General features: G+C 51.6%; 2 protein-coding genes across 3 annotated transcripts; one reads left to right on the plus strand and one right to left on the minus strand.

The window, feature by feature from the left end:
* Positions 1 to 540: 540 nt before the first annotated feature.
* Positions 541 to 9,612, minus strand: RNPS1 (RNA binding protein with serine rich domain 1). The gene is made up of 7 exons (XM_064672413.1): positions 9,549 to 9,612; positions 5,694 to 5,849; positions 5,214 to 5,405; positions 3,913 to 4,015; positions 3,235 to 3,388; positions 2,871 to 3,012; positions 541 to 1,630 (listed from the first exon to the last, which is right to left on the minus strand). Coding segments are annotated over exons 1-7 (855 nt in total). The 5' UTR covers positions 9,551 to 9,612; the 3' UTR covers positions 541 to 1,524.
* Positions 9,613 to 14,166: 4,554 nt separating this feature from the next.
* On the plus strand, positions 14,167 to 25,760 carry LOC135422871 (uncharacterized). Of its 2 annotated transcripts, none has more exons than XM_064672414.1 (4): positions 14,167 to 14,328; positions 22,247 to 23,271; positions 23,405 to 23,583; positions 24,990 to 25,760. In XM_064672414.1, the coding sequence occupies exons 2-4, from the start codon at positions 22,887 to 22,889 to the stop codon at positions 25,365 to 25,367; spliced, it is 942 nt and encodes a 313-aa protein (XP_064528484.1). In that variant the 5' UTR covers positions 14,167 to 14,328; positions 22,247 to 22,886; the 3' UTR covers positions 25,368 to 25,760. The 2 variants fall into 2 exon arrangements, with proteins under 2 accessions (XP_064528484.1, XP_064528485.1); XM_064672415.1 differs by lacking the exon at positions 14,167 to 14,328 and adding an exon at positions 16,857 to 18,880.
* Positions 25,761 to 26,628: the final 868 nt, after the last annotated feature.

Consider the following 26,628-nt stretch of genomic DNA (forward strand, 5'->3'; position numbering starts at 1 on the left):
CCCAAACACCCTCTGGGGGAAGAACCTTTTCCTGACATCCAACCTGACCCTGCCCTGACACAGGTCCAGGCCAGTCCCTGGCTCCTGTCCCTGGTCCCCACAGAGCAGACCTCAGGGCCTGCCCCTCCTGAGGAAGTTGGAACTGCAGTGAGGTCTCCCCTCAGTCTCCTCTTCTCCAGTTGAAAACGCCAAGTGCCCTCAGTGTCCTCACACGGCTTCCCCTCAGGGCCCTTCCCTATCTTCATTTCGTCCTTTGGACACTCTCTAATGGCTTCATATTTTTCTTATATTGCAGTGCCCCCCAGTATTGCAAGGGAGGCCGCCCCAGGGCAGAGCAGAGCGGGACAATCCCCTCCCTGGCCAGGCCAGTGATGCTGGGCCTGATGCCCCCCAGGAGAGGGGTGGCCCTCCTGGCTGCCAGGGCACTGCAGACTCATGACCAAGTGGCCATGGACCAGGATACCCAGGGCCCTTTCCCGCAGCACTGAATCCCCAGTAAGGGCCCCACGTGCCCACACCCAGGCAGCAAAAAAAGACAGCTACTCTCAACCTACTGCTTTATTCAGTAATTGCTGGTCCTACACAAGTACAAACACAACATGGCCCAAAAGGCTACAAAGTTATACAAAACAAAACAAAAAAAAGTCTGTATAGTATTGGCTGTACAACAGGTGGTAAATTCTTTGCCTTTCCCTGTGTGAACCCCAGATAATCCAGCCAGCACTGTGACCTTGAGCCTCCCTCTCTGACTTGCAGTTTCCAGGAGGCTGGCGCTCAGTCGCTCATTTGGGATTTGTAAAAGCAGAAGCACTCACACTGTTTTACTGGGGGTTGTGTAAGAAGTTTTTATCAACACCCTCAAAGAAAAAGTGAAAGAAATCAATTAACGGGGCAGCTACAGAACTGTTCTTAGGATTTCCAGCTTCTTCTCTAAAGTGTCATGTTCAGTGGGCTGGACCATTGCTTCTGAGGTGATCTCCTGGTATAAGTGTTACAGAAGAGCTTACTCGGCAGAAACTAATCATCATGGGGCACTGCAATAAAGCAACAACTCTGCATTTAATTAAAGTTTTGGGCAGGTCTGGACTCCAGCTGCCCTGAAAAATCTTGTGCTGGCACCTAGAGATCAAAATAAATGCCCCCCTGGCTTACTCACCGGGGTTCTGAAACAGCTCAAGATTTACATGCTGATCTGTACAGCATGCTAAGCATTTACAATCACCAAGCAGCAACCTGCTAACTGGAGAAAGAGGGGCTGAAACATCTTTTCTTCCCTCTACCTGGAAAAGATGTTTTTGCAGCCTTTAAAATCAAAGCCATTTTTAAATAATTTCTATTCAATGCCAGGAACCCCAGTAGCAAAGGTTACTGGCCAGGAACTGGTGCTCTCTCCTCTTAGGTTGCCTTCACTGCCACCTTACTTCTCTCACTCCTCCTCACCCAGACTCGTTATAAAAAAAATGTACAATATATAGTCTGATGGGATTTAAGTTAAAAAATAAAAAGCTGTCCAGTCCTTTTGCTTTATCGGGAGGAGTTGGAGCTGGAGCGGCTGCGATGGCGCCTTCGTCCGGGAGATCTGGATCGGGATCGCCGGCGGACGGGGGATCTGCGCCGCGGAGACCGGGACCTGGCAAGGCAGGAGAAGGAGGAGGAAGCTTCCGTTAGCAGACAACAGCAACAGGTTTGAGTATTTGGTCAGTTCTTTAAAAACACTTCCCAGCCTCCCTCCAAAATCCCTCACACCCCATGGGAAAAGAGATCGAGAGCTCCAGAGAGGAAAAGGGCAATTCAAACACTGACTACACAGCAGGAATATCCCAACTATCCTACCTCTGCTTCAGGAACTGGAAAGAATGTTGAGTATCCAAACAACAGACAAGAAACTGATCTTCTTCCTCAAGAAAAATGAGCTCAAATTCATTCTACATCAGATTCTCCTTCACCTGAAGTCAGCTTTGACTTCTGAAACAATGATATTCAGGGGAGGGCTTATCCAAGCCCTTTTAAATTCCAGGGAAGTTCCTTAGAGGAAATAACCTCAAGAAATGGTTTACCTTCAAGCTCTTCAGTACTACAATCAACCTGTATGACCACTGCTATGACATCAGGGTTCCAGGCACAGAATATTAACAGAACTTTAACAGGACAGTAAAAGTTGGACTGGGGAAGAAAACAAAGGAGGAGGGAATAGCAAACCTGCACCTGGCAGACCTCAGCAGAAGGTGTGTTTAAAGGAGGACTAACAGGCAGTGGATCTTTTGTCAGGGTAACCAGTGCTCATTTTTAAACCTATGGCTCAAAGCTGTTCAGCAATCAAGTTAGTACTGATATGAATTTAAGCAAATTTCTAAGACAGAGGAGCCCATGTAAAGACTCAGAACAGCTTATCTGCGCACAATCAGGTAGCCCTGAGTCACACAATGGGCATGTGCATGTCAGGTCACACCTTGGGGCCGGTGTACTCCACTCACCTGACACAGGACTGCTTTTTGGTCATGTGCCGATTAAGAAATAAGGGTGGGAGATACAAGGACTTCCAAAAAACAGGCATGTGGTGCAGGCTGCCACAAGTGTCCTGCCAGCCAGAGTCTGTTCCCTTCAAAGCCTTTATGCAGAAGGGGCTCCAGGGAACAGGGTGGGGAGCACCTGACCTTTCCCACAGGCTGCATCGGGGGTGCAGACCAGGGCAGGTCACCTCAGAGCTACTGAGGAGCTGGCAACTGCAATCCAGGTTCAACAACTGCCCAAAAGTGTTCCTGTCACTTGGAGGGGAAAGTCAAGTCCAACAGGATTGTCCCCACGCCAAGAACTTCAGCAGTAGCGTGCTGTTACACCGAGAAGGAAACACAAGTTGTGACTGCTCTCACCTTCTCCTCATGCGCGGGGGCGAGCGGCGCCACATTGGGGGTGGTGGCAGCATCCTGCGGGGGGGGCTGAAGCGCCGGGGGGGCGGCCGGGGCCGCGGGGCCAGCACAGCTGTGGCAGTGATCTCCTGCCCATCGATTTGGCCTTTGGGGGGACCACACAAACAGCCAGGAGTCAGTATTTTTCAACACCAACATCTACACATCCATCACATTTACTGCAACTCACAGCTGTCACAAGCGACTGAAGCGGGATCAGCCCACGGTGCCGCCTCCGCCCCCCACTCAGGGGCTACTCTGACAAAGTCCACACACATACTCTGAAGATTTTTAGATACCCCCAGGCTCCTTGCAAGATGATACCTACCTCCATCCATGTGTTTCAGGGCTTTCTCAGCATCATCTGGGTTCTCAAACTCCACATAAGCATAACCTTTGGAGAGGTGAGGGTTTAGCCTGTCAACTGGCATGTCAATCATTTTAATCTTTCCGTAAGTAGAAAAAATTTCCATGATGTGATCCTGCAAGGAAAGAGCAAGCTTTATGGACACAGGCCATACTCACTGGTCAGGTCTGGCTGCCACAGAGCAGTAAATCCACAGCACATCATTTTTTCAGCAGCCTTTTACCCCTGAAGACCTTTAAACTGCCTTCTAGCAAAGACAACTCAAGCCAGCCCAGCTCTCTGTAGATCCTTCATCAAGAACTGCCAGATATCATTACTGCCTCCAAGGTAATTTCAGCTGTTGTCCCAACTTCTATAGTCTTCTTTCTAATAAAACAGGATATAAGGTCTGGGATACTGTCAAAGCAGGCAGACCTCTTAAGCACTACACAGTCTCAGAAGCCTGCATGGTATTTGACTCACTAAAACCCTACTAAAATTTTCCTCCCTAATCAATCTGGACATAAAGCGAGAACTTCCAACAGCAACACCTTGGCATCTCTCTAGCAACCAAAACATCCTGAGAGCTTTGAAAAAGCCCCTCACACGTTCTCATGGAAGAACATGACAGCTTGATACCACAGGGGAACATTCCAGTACCTTGGTCACATTTCTAGTGAGCCTTCCAACATGCACCTTTGTGGGTCTGAGGGACGGGCTCCGCCTCTTTCGCTCCTTCTCATCTCTCTTGGGTGGCTTGGACCTGATTTGGGCAATGGAAAATATTCACAGTTTTCAAGGAACATGCAAGACAAAACCAAGAAGCCAGTCAGTATCACACAATTAAAAAGTACCATTTTTCTTGGAAGGACACCTTTTTTCTGAGAAAGTTACAGGTTAAGAGGTGTTGGGGTGGTGGTGAGGCTGTTCCACTCAGAAACACCTCAAGACTTGCATTTGCCCTTCTGCTTTTGCTTTAGAACTTTCTGGAATTTGAGAGCTTTTTTTTTTTTGCAACTTCTCAACTTCACAACAACTAGGGTAAAAAACAGGACATTTAGCAAACACTTCTATGAAGTTGTGGCCATAGTTCAAGGATTTCCCAGTTGTTAACACAAAAAAACATTCTTTGCCTCAACAGTTAAAGAGCCAAAATGAGGCCATAAACAGCACAGCACGCCACAACCAGTCAAATTAACAGATCCAATGATTTGTGTTTCTAGATCTTCTGTTCACTACAGAGGTCCAGAACTGTTAAAAAACCTCTGTTTAAGTAGCTACATATCACAACACCTTTGCAGTTAAAAAAATACTGGAATGTAATTTTAATCTATTAAAAAAAAATCACTATGCAGAAAACTTATATTTATGCTTCTTCCTGATCCTAAAGTCCATAAATTGAGTGATACCCTAAAAAACCCAGAGTGGCTTAAGTGGATTCTTATCTTACCCAAAGGAAGAACTTTACAGACGTTAAGATAGTTTGATTCCCACATCAGCCTTACAGGAAAATGCTTCCTTTGGTCCCCTTCCCATTTTATTTTTTTATAAACAAGAACATATACATATATATATATACATATACACATACACACACACATAAACATATATCCCAGATTTAGCCCTGACTTTTCTGTTAGTCTTAGCTATAATTTACAAGAACTGAAGAGCTCTACTCTGATCTAGGTCCATACTACTGGGGAAACATTGAATAAGACTGCCTTTACAAAATATAATATCTAGAATCACTCCTTAAAATGAGGGTTTTAATCTCTGTTCCTACAGGGCATATGTCTGGATTGTAAGGAAACGGAGCACGCCCATTCTAACAAAATTCAGATCTCTAAGTTATGGAGAAAGCAAATGGTCCTCAGAGAACAACCTGTTCCGATCACAATCTTGTATTCTGCATGGAAATTAAGCTGCCATCTGGCAACTCCTAGATGACAAATGAAACTCACTTGGAGCGGGAGCGTCTCCTGTTGTCATGTCTCCGTCGAGATGGACTGGGAGACCCAGAGGAGCTGCTGGAACTGGAACTGCGTGAGGTGCTGGAGCTCCCCGAGCGGCTCGAGGCAGAAGAGGAGCTTGAGCCACTGCTAGAACCAGTGCTGGAACTGGACCCCGAACTGGAAGTTGAGCTGGAACGGGATCTGTTGAGAGGGGGAGAGGAATGAAATTAGTGGAATATCCAGAAAAGCAATGGCTGAAAAACTGATAACTACAAGAGAGAGGGACTGTGAGTTAGAACAACAAAAACTGAGGGTCCACACCTCACAAAACAGCCAAAGAAATTCATACCTAAAATATAACCATAAGTTAGACAAAACTGCACTGTGACTAACACAACACAAGCTTTCAACAGGCCCAAGACTACCAGAAATCAAGCAGCTGATTTCTGGAAACATTGTTATTTGTTCCTCCCCATGGAAAGGAACTACCTGGTGCTGCTGCTCCCACTGGAAGCGCTGCGTCTTTTGCGCGTCTTGTCCCGACCACGATCCTTCTCACCCGATTCCTTCGTGGCTGCTTTATCCTTGGAGCGGTCCTTTGACTTCTCCTCAGACCTGTCCTTGCGCTTGGTTGGTGAGGGAGCCCTTCAACAACAAATTGCAGACAGCACTGCTTAATGCAGAAAAGCACAGACAACAAAAGCCCCACACCCAAAGGACAGAACAACACAAAACACTGAACTTGCACCGTAACTCAGGATCACTATAACTGCAGAGTTAATTAGGCAAGTCCAGACGGTTTAGCAAAAGGGAAATATTTTGCATTACAGAGCAGCTTTAAGAAAGACAGCCATAACACATAGAAATTCACTCAGTAAGAGGTACATTTCCAATTCCTCACCCTCACTGGGAGAGAGCCCAAGCACCCTATAATATCCTCAGTTTTGTTCAGCCTGGAAAATCCGGACAGCATGATTACCTAGTGCTAGATTTCTTATTATTTTCTTTTGAGTCCTAGCAAACTCTTCTTTTTCAATCCTGCTTACTCCTTTTCCCCTTTGGAGGCATCCAAAGCAACACCAAATGGGCCCCGCTTACCTCAAATCTCACTTTTAACTCCTCAATTCTGAGAACCAATCCCTAATAAACCCCAAAGAACAGCCTAGTGACAAAAGGGCTCACAAACAAGAAATTACAGTTAGGCATATAACAGCAAACCTGCTTGCAACATACTGGGCATCCACTGCCTTCTCTAGAGTCCCAAGTTACACATTCTGTCCAATGTGTAGGAGCCACCCCTTGTGAAGGCTCGCATGGGCAATGGGTGCCTCACCTTACAGTCTGCACTCATGTTTAAAGCTGTAATTTCAGATTCACAGAAGTACAAAACACCTTAATTATCCAACCAAAAAACTGGCAGAGGCACACAAGCAGCTCGTGCCTCTTGACACAGCCCTGGCTCCAGAGGAGCAAGCACCAGCTTTCTCCAAAGTGTTTGTGCCATGCAGTAGTGTTTGCCAGGAAGGAAGGGCTGTTGAGAACAAACCCTCACTGAATTATGCCTGCTTCCAGCCTCAAAAAGCTGATTCCAAAGCTCTGTCACCCTTGAAAAGACCAGGTGAAGAGGCTGAGTTTGCTGCACTGCTGCCACAGCAGCTATCACTTCAACTTCTCAGCAGTCTTAAACCGGATTCTGACCTCCCCTCCCCCCAGCAGTTCCCTCTTTGCTCTAGATCCAAAAGGAGACAAATTCAACACCCCACTATTTAGCACTGAAATGCCGGACATTAGCTGCATTCCAGATGTTTCCCACATTTTAATAACCTCAACTTGTGTTAACTTGTGTGTGACATCCTCAACTACCAATGAATGAAAGCTTCAGGGAATGAAGTGTGGGCACAAGCATGTGGGAGCTGCACAGTGGCACTGAACATGCAGTGCTGCAGGATGCTGGAAACATCTCCATCTCCATAGGCACCACAGGCAAACTCAGTCAATAGGAAAAAATCTTCCCAGCTCACAGCATCCAATTGTCTCTAAGCAATTACTTTATTCTCTGGATTGCAATTAAGTTGATGGTTGGGAAGAGACCACTTCTGAACAGCCAAACTCACTTTCCTGATTTTCAGCCTCAGAGTTTTTCCTTAATACACCAACTCCAAAAAGCAACACAAATGAAGATTTGCACACCCAGCTCCCTGCAGACACCAGGAAACACCCATGGCTTTCTGCATGGAGAACAGGAAACCCACACACAGATGTGACAGTGTCAGGGCTTGCTGGGAGAGGAAATGTCTCCTCTCACACCAGCAGCAGGAACAGTCCATGGACTGTCCCACAGGTGCTGCAAAGGGGACTAAGTAAAACAAATCTGTGTATGTCACTCAGCTTTAGGACATTTCTGTCCAGCTCTGTGCTCTAGTGCAAGGTGTGAGAGGGCTGCAGTTCAGGAGCTGAAAGCCACTGCATGAGACCAGTTGAGTAACTGGACAGTACAGAACAGAAAAGTTTCAGTTTCACAAGACCAGAAAACTTTACATTTTCCTTCCATAAAATCACAGAATGGTTTGGGATGGCAGAGACCTTAAAGTTCATCTATTTCCACCCCTCTGCCTGTGGGCAGGGACACCTTCCACTAGCCCAGGTTGCTCCAAGCCGTGTCCAACCTGGCCTTGGACGCTCCCAGGGATGGGGCAGCCACAGCTTCTCTGAGCAGCCTGTGCCAGGGTCTCACCACCCTCACAGACAACAATTCCTTCCCAATATCCCATCTAACCCTGCCCTCTGGCAGTGGGAAGCCATTCCCCCTTGTCCTGGCACTCCAGGCCCTTGTCCAAGTCTCTTTCCATCTTTCTTGTAGGTTCATTTCAAGTACTGTAAAGGTGCAATTAGGTCATCCTAAAGCCCACTTTTCTTCTCCTAAATATCCCACAGCCAGGCTTGGGTTATCTCTGCCTACCCCCCCAGCACCTCCTGCACCCATGGACTCTCACAGCCATGATGTATCAGCTCAGCCATGCAAAACTACCTGTTAGTGTCTGACAGTCGGATTTGGGTTTACCCCTTCTGGGAGGAGGGAAGACAGAACACGGATGAAGACCAGGATGTTTGCTGTCACCCAGCCTGCTGCTGGAGCAGGGAATAGACTCAGAGAACCAATTAGGCTGGAAAAGACCTCTGAGATCATCAACTCCAACCTCTGAGATCATCAACTCCAACCTCTGACCCAACACCACCTTGTCACCCAGACCACAGTTTTAAGTGCCATGTCCAGGGATGGCGACTCCATCATCTCCCTGGGCAGCCCCTTCCAATGTCTGATCACCCTTTCTGTTAAGAAATTCTTCCTCACGTCCAACCTAAACCTCCCCTGGAGCCACTTAAGACTGTGTCCTCGGAGCCTCACCCCCACTTGGCTACACCCTCCTTTCAGGTGACACTGAGGGAGGCCTGTTCCTCGGGACAGGCCTTACCAGGCAAATTAACCACATGGCTTTTAAACACTCAGCAAATGATGGGATTCAGCAAATGAAGCTGCATTTCAGCAGCCTCCAAACTAACCAGTGTTTCCACTCCACCAAAATACACACTCCTTTCTCAGGAACACCACTGGCCAAGCTGACTTCAGTTCGACACCTCAGCCTAACCCGTGGGCAGTCTCATCTATTCACTAGAAAATGTGGAAAGAATAAATCAAAGAATTCACGCAAGGCTATGCAACAATGCACTTCTAAGTAACATATTTCTTCCCTACCATCAAAAATCTCTCAATCCCTAACAAATCGCTGGTTTTGGAGCATCCACCCCAAAACAGAGTCTAAAAGCAACCCACACAGAGCCCAAGCGTCCATCTTACCCCCCCCTCTCTGCTTCAGAGTGTATCTGCACTCTCAGAGAGCAGCAGCTCTGTGGCCAAGGAAGCGAACTCGCTCCCCCTCGCACGGCTATAGGCGAGTCCTGCGCCGCTGTTTGCTCCAGGCCCTCGTTTGCAAAACGGGGAAAGGGACTCTCGGTGCGAGGAGGGGCCCTGGCCGGCAGTTTTGAGCAGCCCGTGACCGCTGGGCCCAGCAGCGCGGGCAGCCCCGCAGGCCGTGCCGCCACAGCACCAGGGACAGGAGCAGCGGGAGCAGCACACACCGACAGCGGGGCCAGGTCAGTGCAGCGCTTGCCCCTCGCCCTGGGCCCCCCGGCCCGGTCGCAGGCCCAGCCCCGCCCCGCTCCTCCCTCCCCGCCCCGCTATCGCCTCCCGGGCGGCCCCGACGCACTCCCCGCGGCCGGATGGCGGCGGATGGGACGGGACGGGACGGGATGGGACTGGATGGGATGGGATGATCCCGCACTCACATCTCAGCACCGCCACCGCGATCGGCGCCGCGCGCGCGGGAACGGGCCGCGCGCAGTGATGACGTCACGGCAGGGACGGGGCGCTTAAAGGGACAGGAAGGAATGGAGGGAGGGGAGGATCGAGATCAGGATCAGGAGTAGGATTAGGATCGGTCAGTCAGATGGGGAAGGGCCTTGATTTGAAGCCGTGTGAGGACACTGAGGGCACATGGTGTGTTCAGCTGGAGAAGAGGAGACCTCACTGCAGTTCCAACTTCCTGGCGAGGGGCAGAGGAGGGGCAGGGACTGAGCTCTGCTCTGGGGAGACCAGGGACAGCAGCCAGGGAATGGCTGGAGCTGTGTCAGGGCAGGGTCAGGTTGGATCTCAGGAAAAGGTTCTTCCCCTCGAGGGTGGTTGGGCACTGACCAGGCTCCCCAGGGCAGTGGGCACAGCCCCAAGGCTGCCAGAGCTCCAGAAGCGTTTGGGTGATCCTCTCAGGGACACGGTGGGATTATTGGGAGCTGAGTGCAGGAATAGCCTGAGCACAGGGTGGGTGTTGCTGCAGAGGGTCAGTTGCCCCTTGCAGCTGTATTGCTCTGTGGCCGTGGTGCTCAGGGGACATGGGCTGGCCAGGCCTGGCCTTGTGTGGTAGAGCACCCAGTGCTCCCGGCCAGCGCTGCTCCAGCCCTGTTTGTTCAGCACATTTGACCTGTGCAGTGAGCACCAAGTCTTGTTTTCACAGGATCACAGAACCATAGAACACCCTGGAACTGCAGTGAGGTCTCCCCTCAGTCTCCTCTTCTCCAGCTGAACACACCAGGTGCCCTCAGTGTCCTCACACAGCTTCAAATCAAGGCCCTTCCCCATCCTCATTGCCCTCCTTTGGACACTCTCTAATGGCTTAATATCTTCCCTACATTGTGTCCCCCCAAACCGCCCCAATATTGCAAGGGAGGCCGCCCCAGGGCAGAGCAGAGCAGGACAATCCCCTCCCTGGCCCGGCCGGCCATGCTGGGCCTGGTGCCCCCAGGACAGGGTTGGCCCTCCTGGCTGCCAGGGCACTGCTGACTCATGGCCAAGTGGCCATGGACCAGGATACCCCAGGCCCTTTCCCAGCACTGCTCTCCAGCCTCTCATTCCCAGTCTGTCTGTCCATCTGGGGTTGCCCCATCCCAGGGGCAGAATCCAGCCCTTCCCCTTGTTGAACTTCCCATGGTTGGTGATTCCCAGCCCTTGGATCTGTCCGAGTCTCTCTGCAGGGCCTCCTTGCCCTTGAGGGACTCAACAGCTCCTCCCAGTTCTGGGTCATCTGCAAACTTGCTCAGTGTCCCTTCCAGTCCTGTGTCCAAGTCATTTATGAAGACGTTGAAGTGCTCAGGGCCCAAGACGAAGCCCTGTGGAACCCCACTAGTGACAGGCCACAGTTTGATGTCACCCCAGTCACTGTCACCCTCTGTGCCTGACCCGTGAGCCAATTGCTTACCCCTCACAGGGTGTGTTTATCCAACTGTGAGGTGGACAGTGTGTCCAGAAGGATCCTGTGAGAGACAGTATTGAAAGCTTTGCTGAAATCCAGAAAGATCGCTTCATCTGGCCTCCCTTGATCAACCAGGCGGATGACCTTGTCATAGAAGGAAATCAGGTTTGATAAGCAGGACCTTGCTCTCATGAAGCTGTGCTGGCTGTGACCAATAACTGTGTTGTCTTTCAGGTGTTTTTCAATTCCTCCCAGAATAATCTTCTCCGTAACTTTACCAGGCACTGAAGTGAGACTGACAGATCTGTAGTTTCCAGGGTCCCCCTTCTTGCTCTTCTTGAAAATCGGGACAATGTTCACCAGCTGTACTGGGTTTGCATGTCTGGTTTGTGCAGCCACACTTACTGCTGTAATAAAAGTTAAACTTTCCTACAAACCTTCCCTGCATAGTGATATTAATGAGAGTAACAGCTGGGGCTTCAACTCTCCACTTTCCATGATCTTGACCACCCAGCAAGCTGTTGGCCTACACAGGGAGATGCTGGGCCCAGTTTCCTGTGTAGGTTGCAGATTCACAGCAAACAAACTCTATTTTGAGGGGGTGGCAGATGTGTCATGTTAGGGAACAGGAGCAGAAAGTGGCAACACTGCTGAGGACTCTGTTGCTCAACTGCAAGAAAATTGTGAGGAGGAGAATGAAAGACTTAAGATGGAGCATCATTCAGTGGCATTTCATGTTATGTGGGAAGGATATCTCCCCCTCTCTTCAGCTGAAGTGTCACCATAGGCATTTTTGTTAAATTCCTAATAAAGGAAGAGAGCTTCACCTCTGGAATGCAGTGTAAGAGCATGTCCCATCTACCTCCACCACAGGACAAGGGCGAGACCAGGACAGGTGTCTGTAACATCACATGTGGCAAGGAGAATAATTGGTTTATTTTCTCTTCTGCTGCAAAACCAAGGGGGTATTACATAAAACCAGCCATTGGCAGGTTCAGAAAACAAACAAACAAAAACCTAAAGAAAGGGAAAAGGAAGTTGTTCTTCACACAACATCTTGTCAAAGGGCAGATTTCCCTGCCAGAGCACATTGTAGCCTACTAAAAGTTTATATGGGTTCAAAGAGAAACTGCACTATGTCTAATGAGGACTATCAGGAGCCTGACATGATTATCATGGAAAGATTTAGGCTGCAGAAGCCCTCTAGGACCATAGAGTCCAACCATTCCCACAGCACTGCCAAGGCCACCACTAAACCATGTCCCAAGTGCCACATCCATGTGTTTTTCTGAACACTTCCAAAGATGAGAACTCCACCACTGCCCTGGGCAGCCTCTTCCAATGCCTGACCACTGTTTTTGTGAAGAAATTTCCCCAATATCCAACCTAAATCTCTCCTGGCACAACTTGAGGCCGTTTCCTCTTGTCCTGTCACTTATTACCTGGGAAAAGAGCCCAACCCCCCTGGCTTCCCCCTCCTGTCAGGGAGTTGCAGAGCCAGAAGGTCCCCCCTGAGCCTCCTTTTCTCCAGGCTGAGCCCCCCCAGCTCCCTCAGCTGCTCCTGGTGTGCCAGCCCCTTCCCCAGCTCCATTCCCTTCCCTGGATATGCCCCAGCCCCTCAATGTCTCTCTTGTCTGAGGGACCCAGAACTGCCCCCAGAGCTGGAGGGGCCTCAGCAGTGCCAGCACAGGGATGGGCACTGCCCTGGGCCTGTGGCCGCACAATTGCTGGTACAGGCCAAGTGCCATTGGCCTTCTTGGAAAGTCTCTCAGTGCTGCACTGTGGGGGTGTACTTTGGAAGTGTTACTATGTGCTTACACTGCTTCTACATTCCTGCTCCAGATCTGCTAGTCGGCCTGCTGGAGTCAGGATGATGTCCCAAAGGAACCTGGGGCAGACCCAACATGGTTGGTCTTCTCACCTTTCTCCCAGTTAACTCGTTACATGTGAAGTTTTAGGTACTGCAGCCTTAATTCTTAGGTTCTATGGTGCTTTAATAAAGTCTTCAGTCCATTTTTGTGCTGCCCATTTTTGTCTATATTTATAGTAACCACTGAGTAAGGGAAGCCTTAAGAAATGTGCCCATGAGAGAAAAACTGCAGTCATGGCTGGAGAACAAGACACAATACACCAAACCTCTTCTGTACCACATTTTAGCTGCTAATCTGAAAACTGCTTTATGAAAGATGGCACGTACCACTGCCTTGATGCAATAAATGGCAATATGGATGTCACAAAGATCAGCCACAAGTCTCAGCTTGCCTTACCTGCAGGACCTATGGCTTTCAACAGGTTGTACAGTTCAGTGACAGCCTTTTAGTGCTGGATCCCAATCTGGTCTGCACCCCAGGTGCTACTGCAGAGAGAAGAACCTGGGGGAGAGGCTGTGCTTCCTTGGGCCAGAAGGATGCAGACTTGTTTCCCTTGTCTGTGCTCATTGTTTTGGGGCTTTAGGGCCCAGTGTTTAACGTTTTCTTCTCCCTCAGTTGTGACAAAGCCATAAGGGCTGGGTGATCCCAAAGCCATGCACACCCTTATTCCCATAATGGCTCTCATCTCTCCAAGGGTGGTCAAGTGAGGTCACTGAACCAGCAGAAAAATATTGCTGTGGAAAAGTTTTCCTGCCACCTATGCCCCTGGAGCAGGTTCCTGCAGAGCTGTGAGCAGCAGAGCCAGCCCCAGGACGGTGGTGGCAAGGTGAGAGGGGGCTGATCCCCCTCACAGTGGCTGCCAGCAGTTGGCAGGACTGAGCCATAAGGCCAAGCCTGAACAAGGAGGGATATTCGAACACCTCATTTGGGGGCACCAGCAGAAGTGAGAACAGGAGTCCGCTTCAGTTTCAGAGCGAATGGCACTGCTATGACCTTCTGCCCCATGCCAGCAGCCCACAGCAGAGCTGAGCATGGAGCTGGTGCTTCCAGCCCTGGATGGGACCTCTAGGGACAGCATCGCTGCCTCCCGAGGGGCTTCTCCTCCGTCCTGTGGCACAGGTGTGACCGGCACGCCTGGGCTATGCTCTGGGGTGGCACGGCCAGCTCTGTGCCCCGAGGCCGCCGACGGGATGTGACTCCTCACGGCCCCGCAGCGGGGCTGCCCCGAAAGAGTTAAGAGAGGGCTCCTCCCTCCCGGTACAGAGTCTCCTCCTGGGTGACCTTCCCAGCAGCCTCTGCTGGCTCTGCCCCAACCAAACAAAGAGGGCAGGAGCTTTTCAACCAAAAAGTTGGGTGCCGCGAAGCCGGTCTGGGCGCGGCCCCGAGCAGGCGGCGGCGGCAGCGAGGCGGTGCCGTCGCCTGGGAGGATCCCGGCAGCCGTCGGCAGTCCCTGTACGTGGGTGCTCTGCCCCTCTGCTTCTGTGCACGGAGCTGGTTTGGGTGCTGGGAGCGTCACGGGGAAGGATGAGAGATGCTCCGGCAGTGGTAGTTTGAGGGGGTGGGAGCACGGGGTGGGGTGTTGGCGAACCCCGGTGCCCGCGGCCACGCCGGGGCAGAGGCACCGGGGGCGAGCAGGGATGCGGAGGCTAGTGCTGCGCTGATGTTCAGGGTCGGGGTTGGGACTGGTGTGCCCGAGCTGAAGTGCTGTCCTCCAGCTGCTTCTTGAACTCAGAAACCTGCCCAGCTGTTTCCTAGCGGAAGTCCAGACCCCTTTGGATGCTGGGCGGTGGGTTTAAGGCAGCAGGTAACCACAAAGCTGCTCGGGCAAGACACCGTGTGGACAAGCAGGAGAAGAAAGAACAGAGCTCCACCAGGGCTGCTCTTACCTCTGTGTTTTTCTGTCCCTTCCCTCCTGCACTTCCAAGCTGCTGAGTACAGGCTATTTACTGCCACTTCCTCAGGTGAACTGCTCTGCTTGTGATGTGGTTGGGACTAATTAATGTCTCTAAATCCTACCTGAGGCTGAGTGCCTGTCCTCTGTGTTGCACAGACTTGCAACTGGTGCTTCATTTGCCCTTCCCATTCACTGGCGTTGGGTTGTGGTGGTGTGGCTACAGATGGCTCTCCTTGAGCCCCGCGAGCTCCAGGGGATCTGTGGGTCACTCTCCCCACAGCAACAGTGGCATTCATTTATCACGGTGAGGTGTGAGTACCCTGTACCAGGCATGGCTTAGCATTTGTAGGGATTGCAATGCGCTGGCTCAGCCTGCAGCCTCTGGATGCTGGTGCTTTCTGTGTGCCAGAAGATCTTTGGTCTCCCTCCCTGTTCAGTCTTACACTCCTTCTGCACCTGTATGAGGGTAAGGGTAGATGTGCTTCAGAGGATACAGCCTGTGTGGCTTCCTTAGAGGAATTGCAGGGTGTGGAATTTGTCTTCTGAGGACTTGGAAACTTTTCATCCTGATGTGTAGTAACAGCATTTGTTATTGTTGCAGAGAATTGAGAGAGTTCCAATGATTGCACTGTCGAGTAGCTACATAGGTTTGCAACAGCAAAAATAGGAGATTTTGAGGGTTCCTCTCTAGTTTGCAGAAGGAGGCGAATTTATAAATTTAGCTGAAATACTTAAAGGTGAATTAAGTCTTCACCCATAGCCTCTGAACACCTAGCCTGTCCTCTCTCAAGGTTTGAGGCTTTTCTTGCAGTGCACACTGGTAGCTAGTCCTTGAACAGGCTTAGGACTTCAGGACTGTCTGCCCCTGGATGTGCCAGTGCATACATTTGTGTATTTCAGTGCTCTTAACCCAAAACCTGTGCCAAGATGCCCTTTTTTCTCTGTTTTCCTGCAACACTTATATGCCCTGATGCTGTAGGAATATGCCTGGTCAATGTTAAACTTGGTCAAACATCCTGCTTTCACCATAAGGAGCAAATATCATGGTACACTTTGCAGTAATTTCTTTGTTTCCTCTTCATACATGTGAAAGACACTAGAAATTCAAGGTGTGCTTGTGGTTTAGCCAGTGCAGTTCTCTCTGCTGGAAGGGCTGCATCTTTGGAGAGCAGTGACTCAAAGTGCATAATGCTTTAAAGAGAGGCACAGGTAAAGACAGGGCCTTGAGATACTTGGCATTTGTTGTTCTTGGCTGAATACTTAAATTCTCCTTGACAAATTCAGTTTGAGGGCATAGATGGATTTTGGGCCTGGATATGAAATCTAGCCTGTTCCTCTCCACAGGCCTTCCCAGGTGCTCTGTGAAAGCCTCTTGTTCCTTCAAGCTGTAGTTCCACAGTGCTTAATATCAGGCTTGGATGCTCCAAATAATTTCTTAATACAAACCTGACCTTTACCAGGTACAGGCACAACATCACAACCATGCTGAATTTGTCAGACCAAGTAATATGGTGTGAGGGAGACCTGTGGGTTTTGGGATGCAGGAGAGCTGATCCAATGTGAAGCCTTTTTGTTCAAAGCTATCAATCAGTGTGATTTTTTTACAGAGTCTCTGCTCTGTGCTGTGTGGCCTGGGACCTTTTCACCATCAGAGGGGATTTTCCTGTATTCCTGAAACTGCTCCTTTCCTCCCCTCAAACGTGAGATAACAGTACTAACAACACTAATACAGTTTTGTTACCCTGTGCCCCTAAACGTCCCAACATGCTCCTATTTATTCTCCCACTGTATCTTTATACTCTATTCCCCAGTGAGCTCCAGGCTTATACTGACATTGTCTGGGGCAAGAGCAAATATGTGTATCATCCTACTTACAATTGGTTTTGCAACCCCCCAAACAGTTAAAGAAACCTTGTGGGGATCCAACCTTCTTCAGTCTGCATGTTCTGCAAACCTTAAAGTAAACCCATGAATTTTTGTATTTTGCATTTGAGGATTTAAAGCGTAGCCAGGCAGGGCTAGCTCCTCAACTGCTTTGAAAGCAGAGCCTAAAGGAATGAGGCAGTTATCATGGGTGACAGAGCAAAGCAAGCTGTGGGCTCTAAACAGCTCACTTCAAACCCTGGGCCAGACAGCCAGACCTTTCTCTCTGCCATTCTCATGGCTGAAGTACAAGTTGGTTGAAAAGCTTCTTCTGAGGTTACCCCTTCAGAGGGGAGCCAGCTCGGCTCAGGTGGCAGCAGCACTGTCTAAATTCACTTGATCCATCAGCATTTAATAAAACCTGTAACAGAGCTGTTCCTTCACCAACTTTGCAAAGAAATTTAGGGCTTGTAAGGTGGGATGCAGCTGTTTATGTGGCTGGTAACAGTCAGTGCTGTCAGATAATGGCGTTGCTTCCAGGCTGCTTGGCAAGTCCCACAAAGCAGTGACACTGACTAAAATGGCAGCCTGGGAGAAATGGCCATTTTTCCCTGGCACAGATCTTCCTGCTTTGGCAATATTCCAGCATTGGACACCTAATACTGTTCATCTCTCTACAAGCTAGGTTCCATTGAACCACATTGCCAGCTCATTGCCTTGCTTGGGGTGTCCTGTGCAGGGCCAGGAGTTGGACTCAAAGATCCTTGTGAGTCCCTTCCAGCTCGGGATATCCTGTGATTCCATGAGCACCCTGTCTCCACAGAGCTAAGACTTTCCAGTCTGTCTGTACAGCAGTGAAACTGTTCCCTATGTGAAGAGCCAAGAACTATCCATGTCCTTTCCAAGCTGTGCCAGGCAGGCACTGGAACAGGGCCCTGAGGGCAGGAAGCCCAGTGGAGGATTGCTGTACCAGTTGTTTGTCCTGCCCACAGCTGTGTACAGAGCACAGTTCTCTGCAGGGTGAGGATTGGGGCATTCCTGGCAGACTTGCTCCTTCCACAGCACCTTTGCTCTACTTGATACACTTCCTGCTGTCTGAATCCATATCTGAATCCTATCCAGCACTGTCCTTCTTGTGCTTCTGGAGATGATTTTAATAATTTTTTTCCCCTCTGAGCTGCTGCAGAGTGAAAAAGAACTTGTCTTGCCAGCTTCTGCAGTAGCTATTTAAAAATGTGGGAAAGCCATAAAACCAATGAGGATGGATGAGTGTCCCTCCCCAGTTGCTTGCAGCTGCTCCAGCTTCCCAATATGTGCTGGGGATCTGAGAAGGAGATCTGGAAACCAGAAGCAATGGAAAGGGTGGGAAGAGGACCTTGTTGGGCTGCCACCAGCCACAAGGCCCAGATCTGACAGATTTGTCTTGTGTTTCCCTACAAGGTCCATGAGGATCAATCCCCTTTTGCCAACTCTGAATCCATTAGGAGTGAATTTCCCAAGCCCTGGTACACTGGCCTTGTGCTGTACAAAGTTAAAGTTGAAAGGGGAGAGACATATCCACATCCAACTTTGTTGTTCACGATCCTACATGGCCCTTCTTAGGGCAGGAGTATTTTGCACTCTGAGCAGCACACCAAGCCCTTGAGCCCAACATCCTTTGGGATGTTAACAACATAAAGTGTCTGTTTTCAGTTGTTGAGACCAGACAGGATGATTTGCATCTTCTTGCTCTGCATCTTCATGCTCCCTGTGGGTCACAGTTTTTCCTCCTCCCACTCCTCCATCTCCTTCAGTCAGAGCAGTTCTCAGCATCAGCAGTTTGTCTCTCCAGTGAGACCTGTTGCTCCACCTCTGTACCCGCTACCCTGTGGCTGTGCTGCTCCTGAAATAGTGGGTGGGAGCCTGTTGCTCTGGTTCAGCCCGTCTCTATGTAAGTGCCTACATCTCTCCAAGGCTGTTCCATCTCGGGGGCCAGGCTGTTGTGCAGCTAACTCAGATGGTTGAAATAGCCACTGAGAAAACACAACCCCAGGGTAACCTGTGGCATGGCTGTTGAAAGCTTAACTCTTTCTTGCTTCAACCCAGCCTGAATTTCAGAAGCAGCTTTGCTTGTACCTCTGCAGGGTAAACACTGCCCATGTCCAAGCTGTAAGACAGAAGGGAGAAGCCAATCTGCCCAGACACAAGCGAGCTCTGTGGTCACACAACTAATGTTTCACTCTTGGGGAATTTGGCATTCAAACCCAGGTAATCAGGGCTGCAGGACTGTGGGAGAAACAGGCAGCAATGGCTGGGGGTGTGTGTCTGTGTGTGCAAGCAGATGGGGGAGCTTTGCCCTGAGGGACTTGCAGGATGGACACTGGGGAGTTCCTCTCTCTCTCAGGATCACCTCCTGGAGCAGGGGCTTGTGCTGGCATAGAAACAAGTGGTGCAGAGGAAAAGCCTGTTTGCCCTAAGGCATGTAGTTAGGTAACATCACCTGGGTTGTAGGAAACTTGGATTCATGCTCTTCTTCCTCTTTCTTAGGGTTAGAGTTAGGGTTAACCCTTAAATCCACTCTGCTCTGAAAGGAACTTGGGGATGTGTGGGAGTGCTGCCTTCGTTCTTCTCTCTTGAGGCTATTCCATTTTGCAGTATTTTCTGCTCCAGAGAGTGTAGGAGCTAAGGAAATAATCCTGGTGAGGAGAAGGCTGCTCCAGGCTCTGGGCTGTGCTTTGGTGGATATAGCTGCTTGCAGAGTTATGGAATAGAAAGACTACCAGCAGCAATACCTGGGTAAAGCAGCTTTCCCAGCTACAACTAAGTACTTAAAAACTTCAGACATTGCAAGCATTCAGCAGCAGCTGAAGAAAGAGTGGCTGATCTGAAATTTGGACAGACACCTAAATTGGCAGACTGGAGCAAAATTCCTGTTGCAGGCCTGGTGGTATAACAAAGCGTGCAGCTGCTCACACAAAGGTGTATGTCCAGCTGGCTGGGTAAGGTCTCAGAATCCAACCCACCAAAGGGCAAAACTTGGAGCCCATGGTGCTGTGGGACAGCCCTCCCCAGCTGGAGCTGTAAGCTGAGTCTTCCAGTCACTGTGTCTTCCCCCTGGGATTACCCATCCCACTGCAAAACAGGGGTGTGGGTGGGAGAGGACACTTGCAGACCATGAGGAATCACACTGGAGCCATCGTGGCTTGCAGGGGAAAGATGTAGAATCTGGGATTGCCAAAGGACTTGCAGCTGTGGCCAGTGGCACACAGTGTGACAGCTGGGGAGGTGGAGGCAAGAGGGATTTCGGAACAGGGGACTTACAGTGTCCACACTCAGCTCAGAGCACTTTGTGTGGACATGCCAAGCCAAGCTGACTTAGTGGTGCTGCTCTGTTTTAGAAGTAGCAAAGGCTGAGTCAGCCCAGAACAAGCTGTTACAGGGACTTTATGGAGGAGATGAAACCTTTTTGTGTTCCTGATATCCACAGAAATGGAAGGGGATCAAGGCAGAGAGTGAGCTCACACAATTGCAGTGCTGTAAATTTTCTTCCATGGATGCTCTTTTTCCCTGTTCTGCAAAACCACCTCTGGAATTAACTTCTCCAAGTGGCATAAGAAACCTTCAGAGGAACAATGTCACCCCCAGCCTGCCCCTGGAAAGTGAAGGGAACTCCATTCCTATGCAAAATCACAGGTCTAGGAAAATCTCTGAATCCTTCCCTCTCACTGGGTTGATTTTTGTTTTTCCTTGTGCAAAAATTATTGGAGAGTAACAAACACCTCGAAGGCTAGGTGAGTGTAAAGGTCTCATCTCTGTGAATGTGTAACTTGATAAGCTGTGTGCACGGCGGAAGCTGCAGCTCCATGGGAAAAATCCCCTCTGGAGAGGGAGAAAGAAGAGAAGGTGATGGACTCAGCTGTGGAAATAGGGAGCACATTTAGTATGGGAAAAAAAACTTAGTGCCATGGCCTCGTTGACAAGGTGATGATCAGTCAAAGGTTGGACACAATAATCCAAACTAATTGATTCTGTGGTCTTGGAGGAAATTGCTGGAATACTGTATTATCTGTTGCTTTCACTGGCAGCCCTTTTCCCCTGACAGGGGCAGAGAGCAGCTGCTGTGCACTTTGTCCACCCTCAAGGTGTAAGTAGGGCCAGAGCTGGATTTCGACGTGCACTTCTGTCTGCACTCACCTCCTGCATCTCCTGCTCGCCAGCTGGACTCTGACCCACAGCTTCTCAGTGTCTTTTCTGAAATGGCTTTCCAGATCTTGGTCTACCTCTGATCAGTAAATATATATTTTTTTTAAAGCCTTGCTGTGGAGGCAAGTGCTGTTGTTGAAGCATAAGGAGCCTGGTGAAGCCTTGAGCATTGGTGATCTCCATGGAGCTGCTGCCTGCAGCCGTCCTGGCCAAAGACCTCATGCTGCTGCCCCTCCAGCCAATGGGGGGCTGTGGGGGAACATCCTGCATTGGGAATGCTGAGCTTATGTGGGGTTAGCGGGTGGTCTGTGCCTCCTGTGAGCTGTCCCCACGCCCAGGAAGGCAGAGCAGGGCCGTGGGAGCTCTGTGGAGGGCTGGGAAGGTCTGGAGGGGGTAAGCATGTGAAGAAGGAGGGTGTTGGGACGGGGGGGGGGGGGTGGTACACGGTGCATGACATCTTCAGTGGAGAGGGAGCTGGAGGAGATGCTGCGTGGAGTTTGCACATCTCCAAGACACTCTAATCATCCCCTTCCTTGTGGAGCTGGATGAGGGCTGCAGCCATGGGTGCCAGCTCTTCTGGCATTGATACAAATGGTATGTGTCTGTCTCCAGCTGCTCAGACACTCCAGTGTCCTCTGGCCATGTCTGGAAACGCTCTGGGAGGAGGGCAGACTATCTTGCCAGGGCCCGAGCTCCTCATACCAGCAGCCTCAAGGGGATGGTCTCCTTGTAGCATCTTCCCTTGGCATGGGGAAGGTTGAGGATTTCTGAGCTTTTCCTCTTGCTCTGCAATTGCTGTGTCTGTGTCCAGGGACGTCTGTTTTCCTATATCCACTCCCCCAGCTCTTATCTGCAAGGTCCCTAATGCACATAGCAGGGCATGGCATGGCCTTTAGATGCAAACAGAGCTGGATCTCTGGAGTTAATGTCTCTCTCTTTTGCCATGGAAGAAGTAAAATGCAGAGGGACACAACTCCTCTGTTAAATTAAGTGACTCCATTTTCCTGAGGCTGATGTCTCTGTGCCTCCTTGGCCAAGACAACATATTGCTGTCCTTTTTAAGATCCACATGTGTCTAGGGAAGCGGGGTTTGGAAAAGGCTCCTGTATCACATCTGCTTGGCAGCCACTTGATGCAGCCTCTATTGCTAATCCAGAAATTGTTTTGCTGCCTTATGGGAATTCTTGAAGGATATTTATTTCAGTGAAGTGAAACCCAAAAAGTATGTCCTTTAGGCAGCAGCTGCAGCATTGAGGGTCCAAGAAATGCCTGGAGATTAAGGAATTTGGTAGGAAATGGAAAAAACCCTCCACCATAGGTGTATAGGCACATACATGTGCATGTTTACACATACATAGGTGTGAAGGGGGAAGCACAGGAACTGCAACCATTACATTTACAGTTGTGCCTTCTTTGATTTTGCTTCTCCAGAGGTACAGGACAGTGCTCTCTCCAGACCCAAGGGCAGGCTCTGCAGCATCAGCAGTTCCCATGCAGGAGTTTCTACGTGGGCATCTCCAGTTCTGCTTGCTGTGACTTTCCAGGCTGCCAAGGAGACGTGAGGCTCTGCCGGGGACCTGCCAGCCTTGTGTGATGAGCAGCCACTTGCCAGGACTCACACCAAGCTTCCCGGGACACTGAGCTGCTGCTTGGCATCCTGACCGCTTCTGATTCCTTGCTGTGCTGCTGGCAGGGTGGGATTGATGTCCAGTTTGGGACGCTGGGCAGGGACAAGCCCGTCACCATCCTCTGTGCCCTTGGCAGGCTGGGGGACCAAGCTGGACCCCTCACTCTAAGGGGGCTCTGTGTAGCGAGGGATGGGTTTGGGGCTGTCCATATTCATCCTGGTGGGAAGAGCCACCTCCTTTCCATCTGGGAACTGTGTCACTGCTGGAAGCTGGAAATGGCACCACATGCACCACAGGCCAGAGCCAGCAGCCTGGCAGCAGGGCAGTAGCTGAGCCTGAGCACCATCCCCCAGGGCTTGGAGCTGCCTGGGGGGCTGCCGGAGTCCCCAGCACAGGCGTGCCCCAGGGATGTAGGAGCTGGGAGCAGGAGGGGCCCTGCAGCCATGGGCCGGCTGGACGACCATGCCAAGAGGAGGATCGTGGAGCTGCGCCGGGCTGGGCTGAGCTTCCGCAAGATCAAGAAGGTGCTGGAGCTGGACGACATCCGGGTGACGCCGCAGGCCGTGTACCTCTTCCTCAAGAGGAAGAGCGTGGAGCTGGGGCTGGCAGCACCTGGCTGGGACAGGGACCAGCCCTGGCCTCCACTGCAGGGGCACGAGGCTGAGCCCCCCAGGCTGCTGGGCACCCGGCCCCCTGCAGTGCCCCTGGGGGATCCCACAGGCAGCCAGGACACCAAGGAGAGCATCCAGATGGTTAGTGTGGCCTCCCTCTGCAAGGACGGTGGGCAGCTCGGGGACACCCTGCCCGTGGGGCCGGCCCCTGGGAATGGTAAGGCCTGGCTCCCTAATGGGGGCACCATGGCCACCCCCTGTAAGTGCTGGGCTGGGGAAAGGGCCCCATTCCCCACTGGGGAGCCCCCAAGAGCCTCCTTTTGAGGCATTTCTCTCTATATCCCTTGCAGGTGACGACAGCTCCACAGGCACCCTCTTGGCTCCGGGGAGCTGCCCCGCTCTGAGGGTCTTGGCCACCCCCCACCAGCCACTGCCCAGCCGAGGGCGGCTGGTCACACCTCACACCAGGAACCCAGCCCTGGTGGTGAAGAAGACAACTGTAGACAGGGCTGTTCTCTGGCAGAAAAAGGTAGGATGGCAGGATGGGGGAGCCCATCTGTTCCATCCAGGAGCCGGTGTGGAGCTGCCATCTGGGCAGCTCTGCACAGCGCCCTGCTGCATCCACACCATGTGCTGGGACAGGCTGTTGGGTGTGGAAGGCTCCCAAAAATGCCCCCCAGCCTCTGTAGGCTGCTTTCCCTAGCAATGCTTGACTGTGGCACTTGGTGAGCGTATCTGGGTAGCCCCTCTGGGGGGGCTGAGGCTGTGGGCTTGCTGCCCACCCACCTGCAGCCAGCACTCACTGCTGCCCTTGGCGGATGCTGGCCATGGAGATGCCAGTCGCTGCCAGCCTTGGCCTCCAACCTGCAGCTCACAGACCTCTCTTTAAGGCCTAGTGTCAGTACCAGCTCAGGAGATTCTCCCAGCCACCCAAGAACACCAGCAGCTGAGTGGCTTGGTGCCACACCAGGAGATGAAGGGCTGTGGACACTCCAGGACAGAGTGACACAGTCAGGATGGCCACCTTCCATTTGCCATAATCCCTAACATGTACCCCCCTGCCTTGCCTTGCTACAAGACCCCCAGGATGTGGCCACACATATGTTGTCTCAGCAGGTCCTTGTCCTTGTGGCCATCCTGCCACCATGGTGGGCACACAGCCACCTGGCCAGCCCCATGGCCATGCCCAGCTCTGCTGGCAGCAGTGGTGACCATGGGACAAACCTCCATGACACAGCAGTCCCCACACCAGCCCCAGGCAGGTGCCAGTGTGGCTGTGTGGCTGCCCCAATGCTCTTGCCCCTCCGGAGCATCTCTAACCTCCAGAGGCTTCACTGATGGGCAGTGCTGTTGCCACATGGAGGGTGGTAGGATGCTGGCACTTGCCTTTCTGGCCATGACATGCTGGGAACAAAAGAGCCGTGAGTCAGGCTGGGCCTTCATCCATGACCCTGTCTCTGCTCAGAGAGAGCAAAAGCCTTCTCCAGCCCACTCAGATATTTGCCAAGAGCCCTTGCCAGCTGCTTGAGAGGCTACCCTGGCATTCAAAACCAGCATGTGATCCCTCACGGGGAGCAGAACAGCCCTTTGCCTCAGGGTGCAGTACAAGAAATGGAAGGGTTAGAAAGCAAAGGCCACGAAATGCTGTTCCTGTCCCTGCAGAGAGCAAACACAAGCCTGGCTGTAGTGTGGGCAGCCGCACTGCTGTCTGGCAGCATCCTGGCTCAACACATGCTGACAGGACACTTGGCACCAGGGACTCCGGAGTGGGGTGGGGATGAAGTGCAGCTCATGCTAAGGTCTAGAGGTCTGCAACAACATGATGGCTTTCCCTGAGAGCTTTTCTCTGAGCCTTGCAGCTAGTGCAGAATAAATCTTTCTCTTGTTAAATGCCATCAAAGGGGCAGCTGCTAATGTTTCACCTTCCCTACTCAGGTCAAAGATGCCAGCACTCAGACTGCCCTGCCGAACGCCGTGGGTCCAGAAAATCACCAACTTGCTTGGGGTGTGCCAGTGCCCCCCTCTGCTCCCAGTTCCCAAGCCATTGCTGAGAAGCTGGACACTGTGCAGATGGAGGTGCAGAGGCTGAGCCAGGCCCTGCACGTGGTGCTGGAGCAGCAGTGCCGCCTGGAGCGCCAGCAGGAGCACCAGCAGCGGCTGCAGCAGGAGGTGCTGATGACGCTGCAGCAGCTCAGCTCCACAGTGAGCCACGGGGCTGTGCCAGCCAACCAGCCCCGCGGCCCCTTCAGCAGCATGGCCGAGCCCTCGCCCACCCTGCCCAACTTCAGCCAGTTCAAGATGGAGCTGATGTGAGCTCCCGCAGTGCCGGTGCGCTCCAGTGCTGTGCTGATGGAGCCGGGAGGAAGAACCACCTCTCAGAGGCTGCCCGAGGATTACGTGCAGCACCCAGCAGAGAAGGTCCCTGGTGTTCTCAGCCCTGCTGACTGGAAGGGGCTGCCTGGCACAAGGGGCTGGGCAGTGGAAGGCTGAGGCTTCACTCCTGTGCTGCTCATCCTGGCTGGTGCTGGAGCTGGCTGGCGGCCCCCTAAGAGGGACACAGCAGGGAGGTGGGACTCAAAGGAAACATGAGGCTTCCTGCTCATGAGGGTCAATCATGAGTGCTGTGATGGTCAATCACAGGAACACCTCCTGTCCTCCCTCTGCAGAACGTTGTTCAGTAAAAACCTATTTACATCATGATTCAGATCCAGTGGTGGGATCTCTGTCTGCATTTTCCCTTGCTCCAGCAGTGAGTAGGCTGGGTCTGTCTGGGTCACTAGCACCATGGGTGGAACTGCACAGGGTGCTCAAACCCACAAGGTGAGACCAGCACTCCACACATGAAGGGTGTTACTGGAACCTGGCATCAGCTGCTGCACCATTAGGGATGTGGAGGAAACAATCTTTTACTGAGCAGGTTCCACCCTCCTCACCCCACATTCTCAACAGATCCAGAATCTGGCACTGCTGCTGCCCACTGTCTGGCAGGACTACACCTGGGCAGGAGCTGATGAACTGGGTGTTCATCTCTCCTCCAACCCCTTTTTCTGGGCAGGACTGTGATCCACAGCAGCAAGGGCTGTCCCTGGACCAGGCTGCTGGTGCTGCAGAGCTGCTCAAGCAGAGCAGAGCACGATGCTGAGAACTCCTTGCCTGGACCAGAAAGGCTCAGGGAGGCTGATGTACCCTAGCTGCAGCAGTTAAGTCCAGAGAGACCAGATCTGGCTTTACCTGTCATGGAAAGGTCTGATGGGGGTGGCCTTGGCTCATCACCCGGCAGTGAATCCTGAGAGGAGACAGGGCATGTCCTTCCTCCACATCAGCCAAGCAGTCTTCCGTGTCCAGGCACCACACTTAGCACAACCTGTGCCTAGAAGTCCCCAGCCTGTTTCTTTGGTCTCCTGGAGTCTGAGGTTAAAATTAAGAAGGGTAAGAAACAATTCGGGTATTTCTATGCACACACACACCAATGTAGGTGTATGTGTACACCTGGGCATTTTGCAGGTCTGTGCAGCAGCCCCACTGGGTGGGGGAGCTGAACAGCCCCTCTGCCCCCCTGAGACACATCCCTGGC

Source organism: Pseudopipra pipra, chromosome 16, assembly GCF_036250125.1.
Source record: "Pseudopipra pipra isolate bDixPip1 chromosome 16, bDixPip1.hap1, whole genome shotgun sequence".
Classification (NCBI taxonomy): domain Eukaryota; kingdom Metazoa; phylum Chordata; class Aves; order Passeriformes; family Pipridae; genus Pseudopipra; species Pseudopipra pipra.

Bases quoted from the DNA above. Each gene is read 5' to 3' on its own strand.
- RNPS1 (XM_064672413.1), bottom strand. The intron at 4,016-5,213 runs GTGAGTTTCATT...TGCCCAAATCAG, and splicing joins AGGAGACGCTCCCGCTCCAA to GTCCAAGCCACCCAAGAGAG. The intron at 1,631-2,870 runs GTGAGAGCAGTC...CTGCCTTGCCAG, and splicing joins CCCCCGCGCATGAGGAGAAG to GTCCCGGTCTCCGCGGCGCA.
- LOC135422871 (XM_064672414.1), top strand. From the start codon at position 22,887: ATGGGCCGGCTGGACGACCATGCCAAGAGGAGGATCGTGGAGCTGCGC. The intron at 23,272-23,404 runs GTAAGGCCTGGC...TATCCCTTGCAG, and splicing joins GGGGCCGGCCCCTGGGAATG to GTGACGACAGCTCCACAGGC. The intron at 23,584-24,989 runs GTAGGATGGCAG...TTCCCTACTCAG, and splicing joins CTGTTCTCTGGCAGAAAAAG to GTCAAAGATGCCAGCACTCA.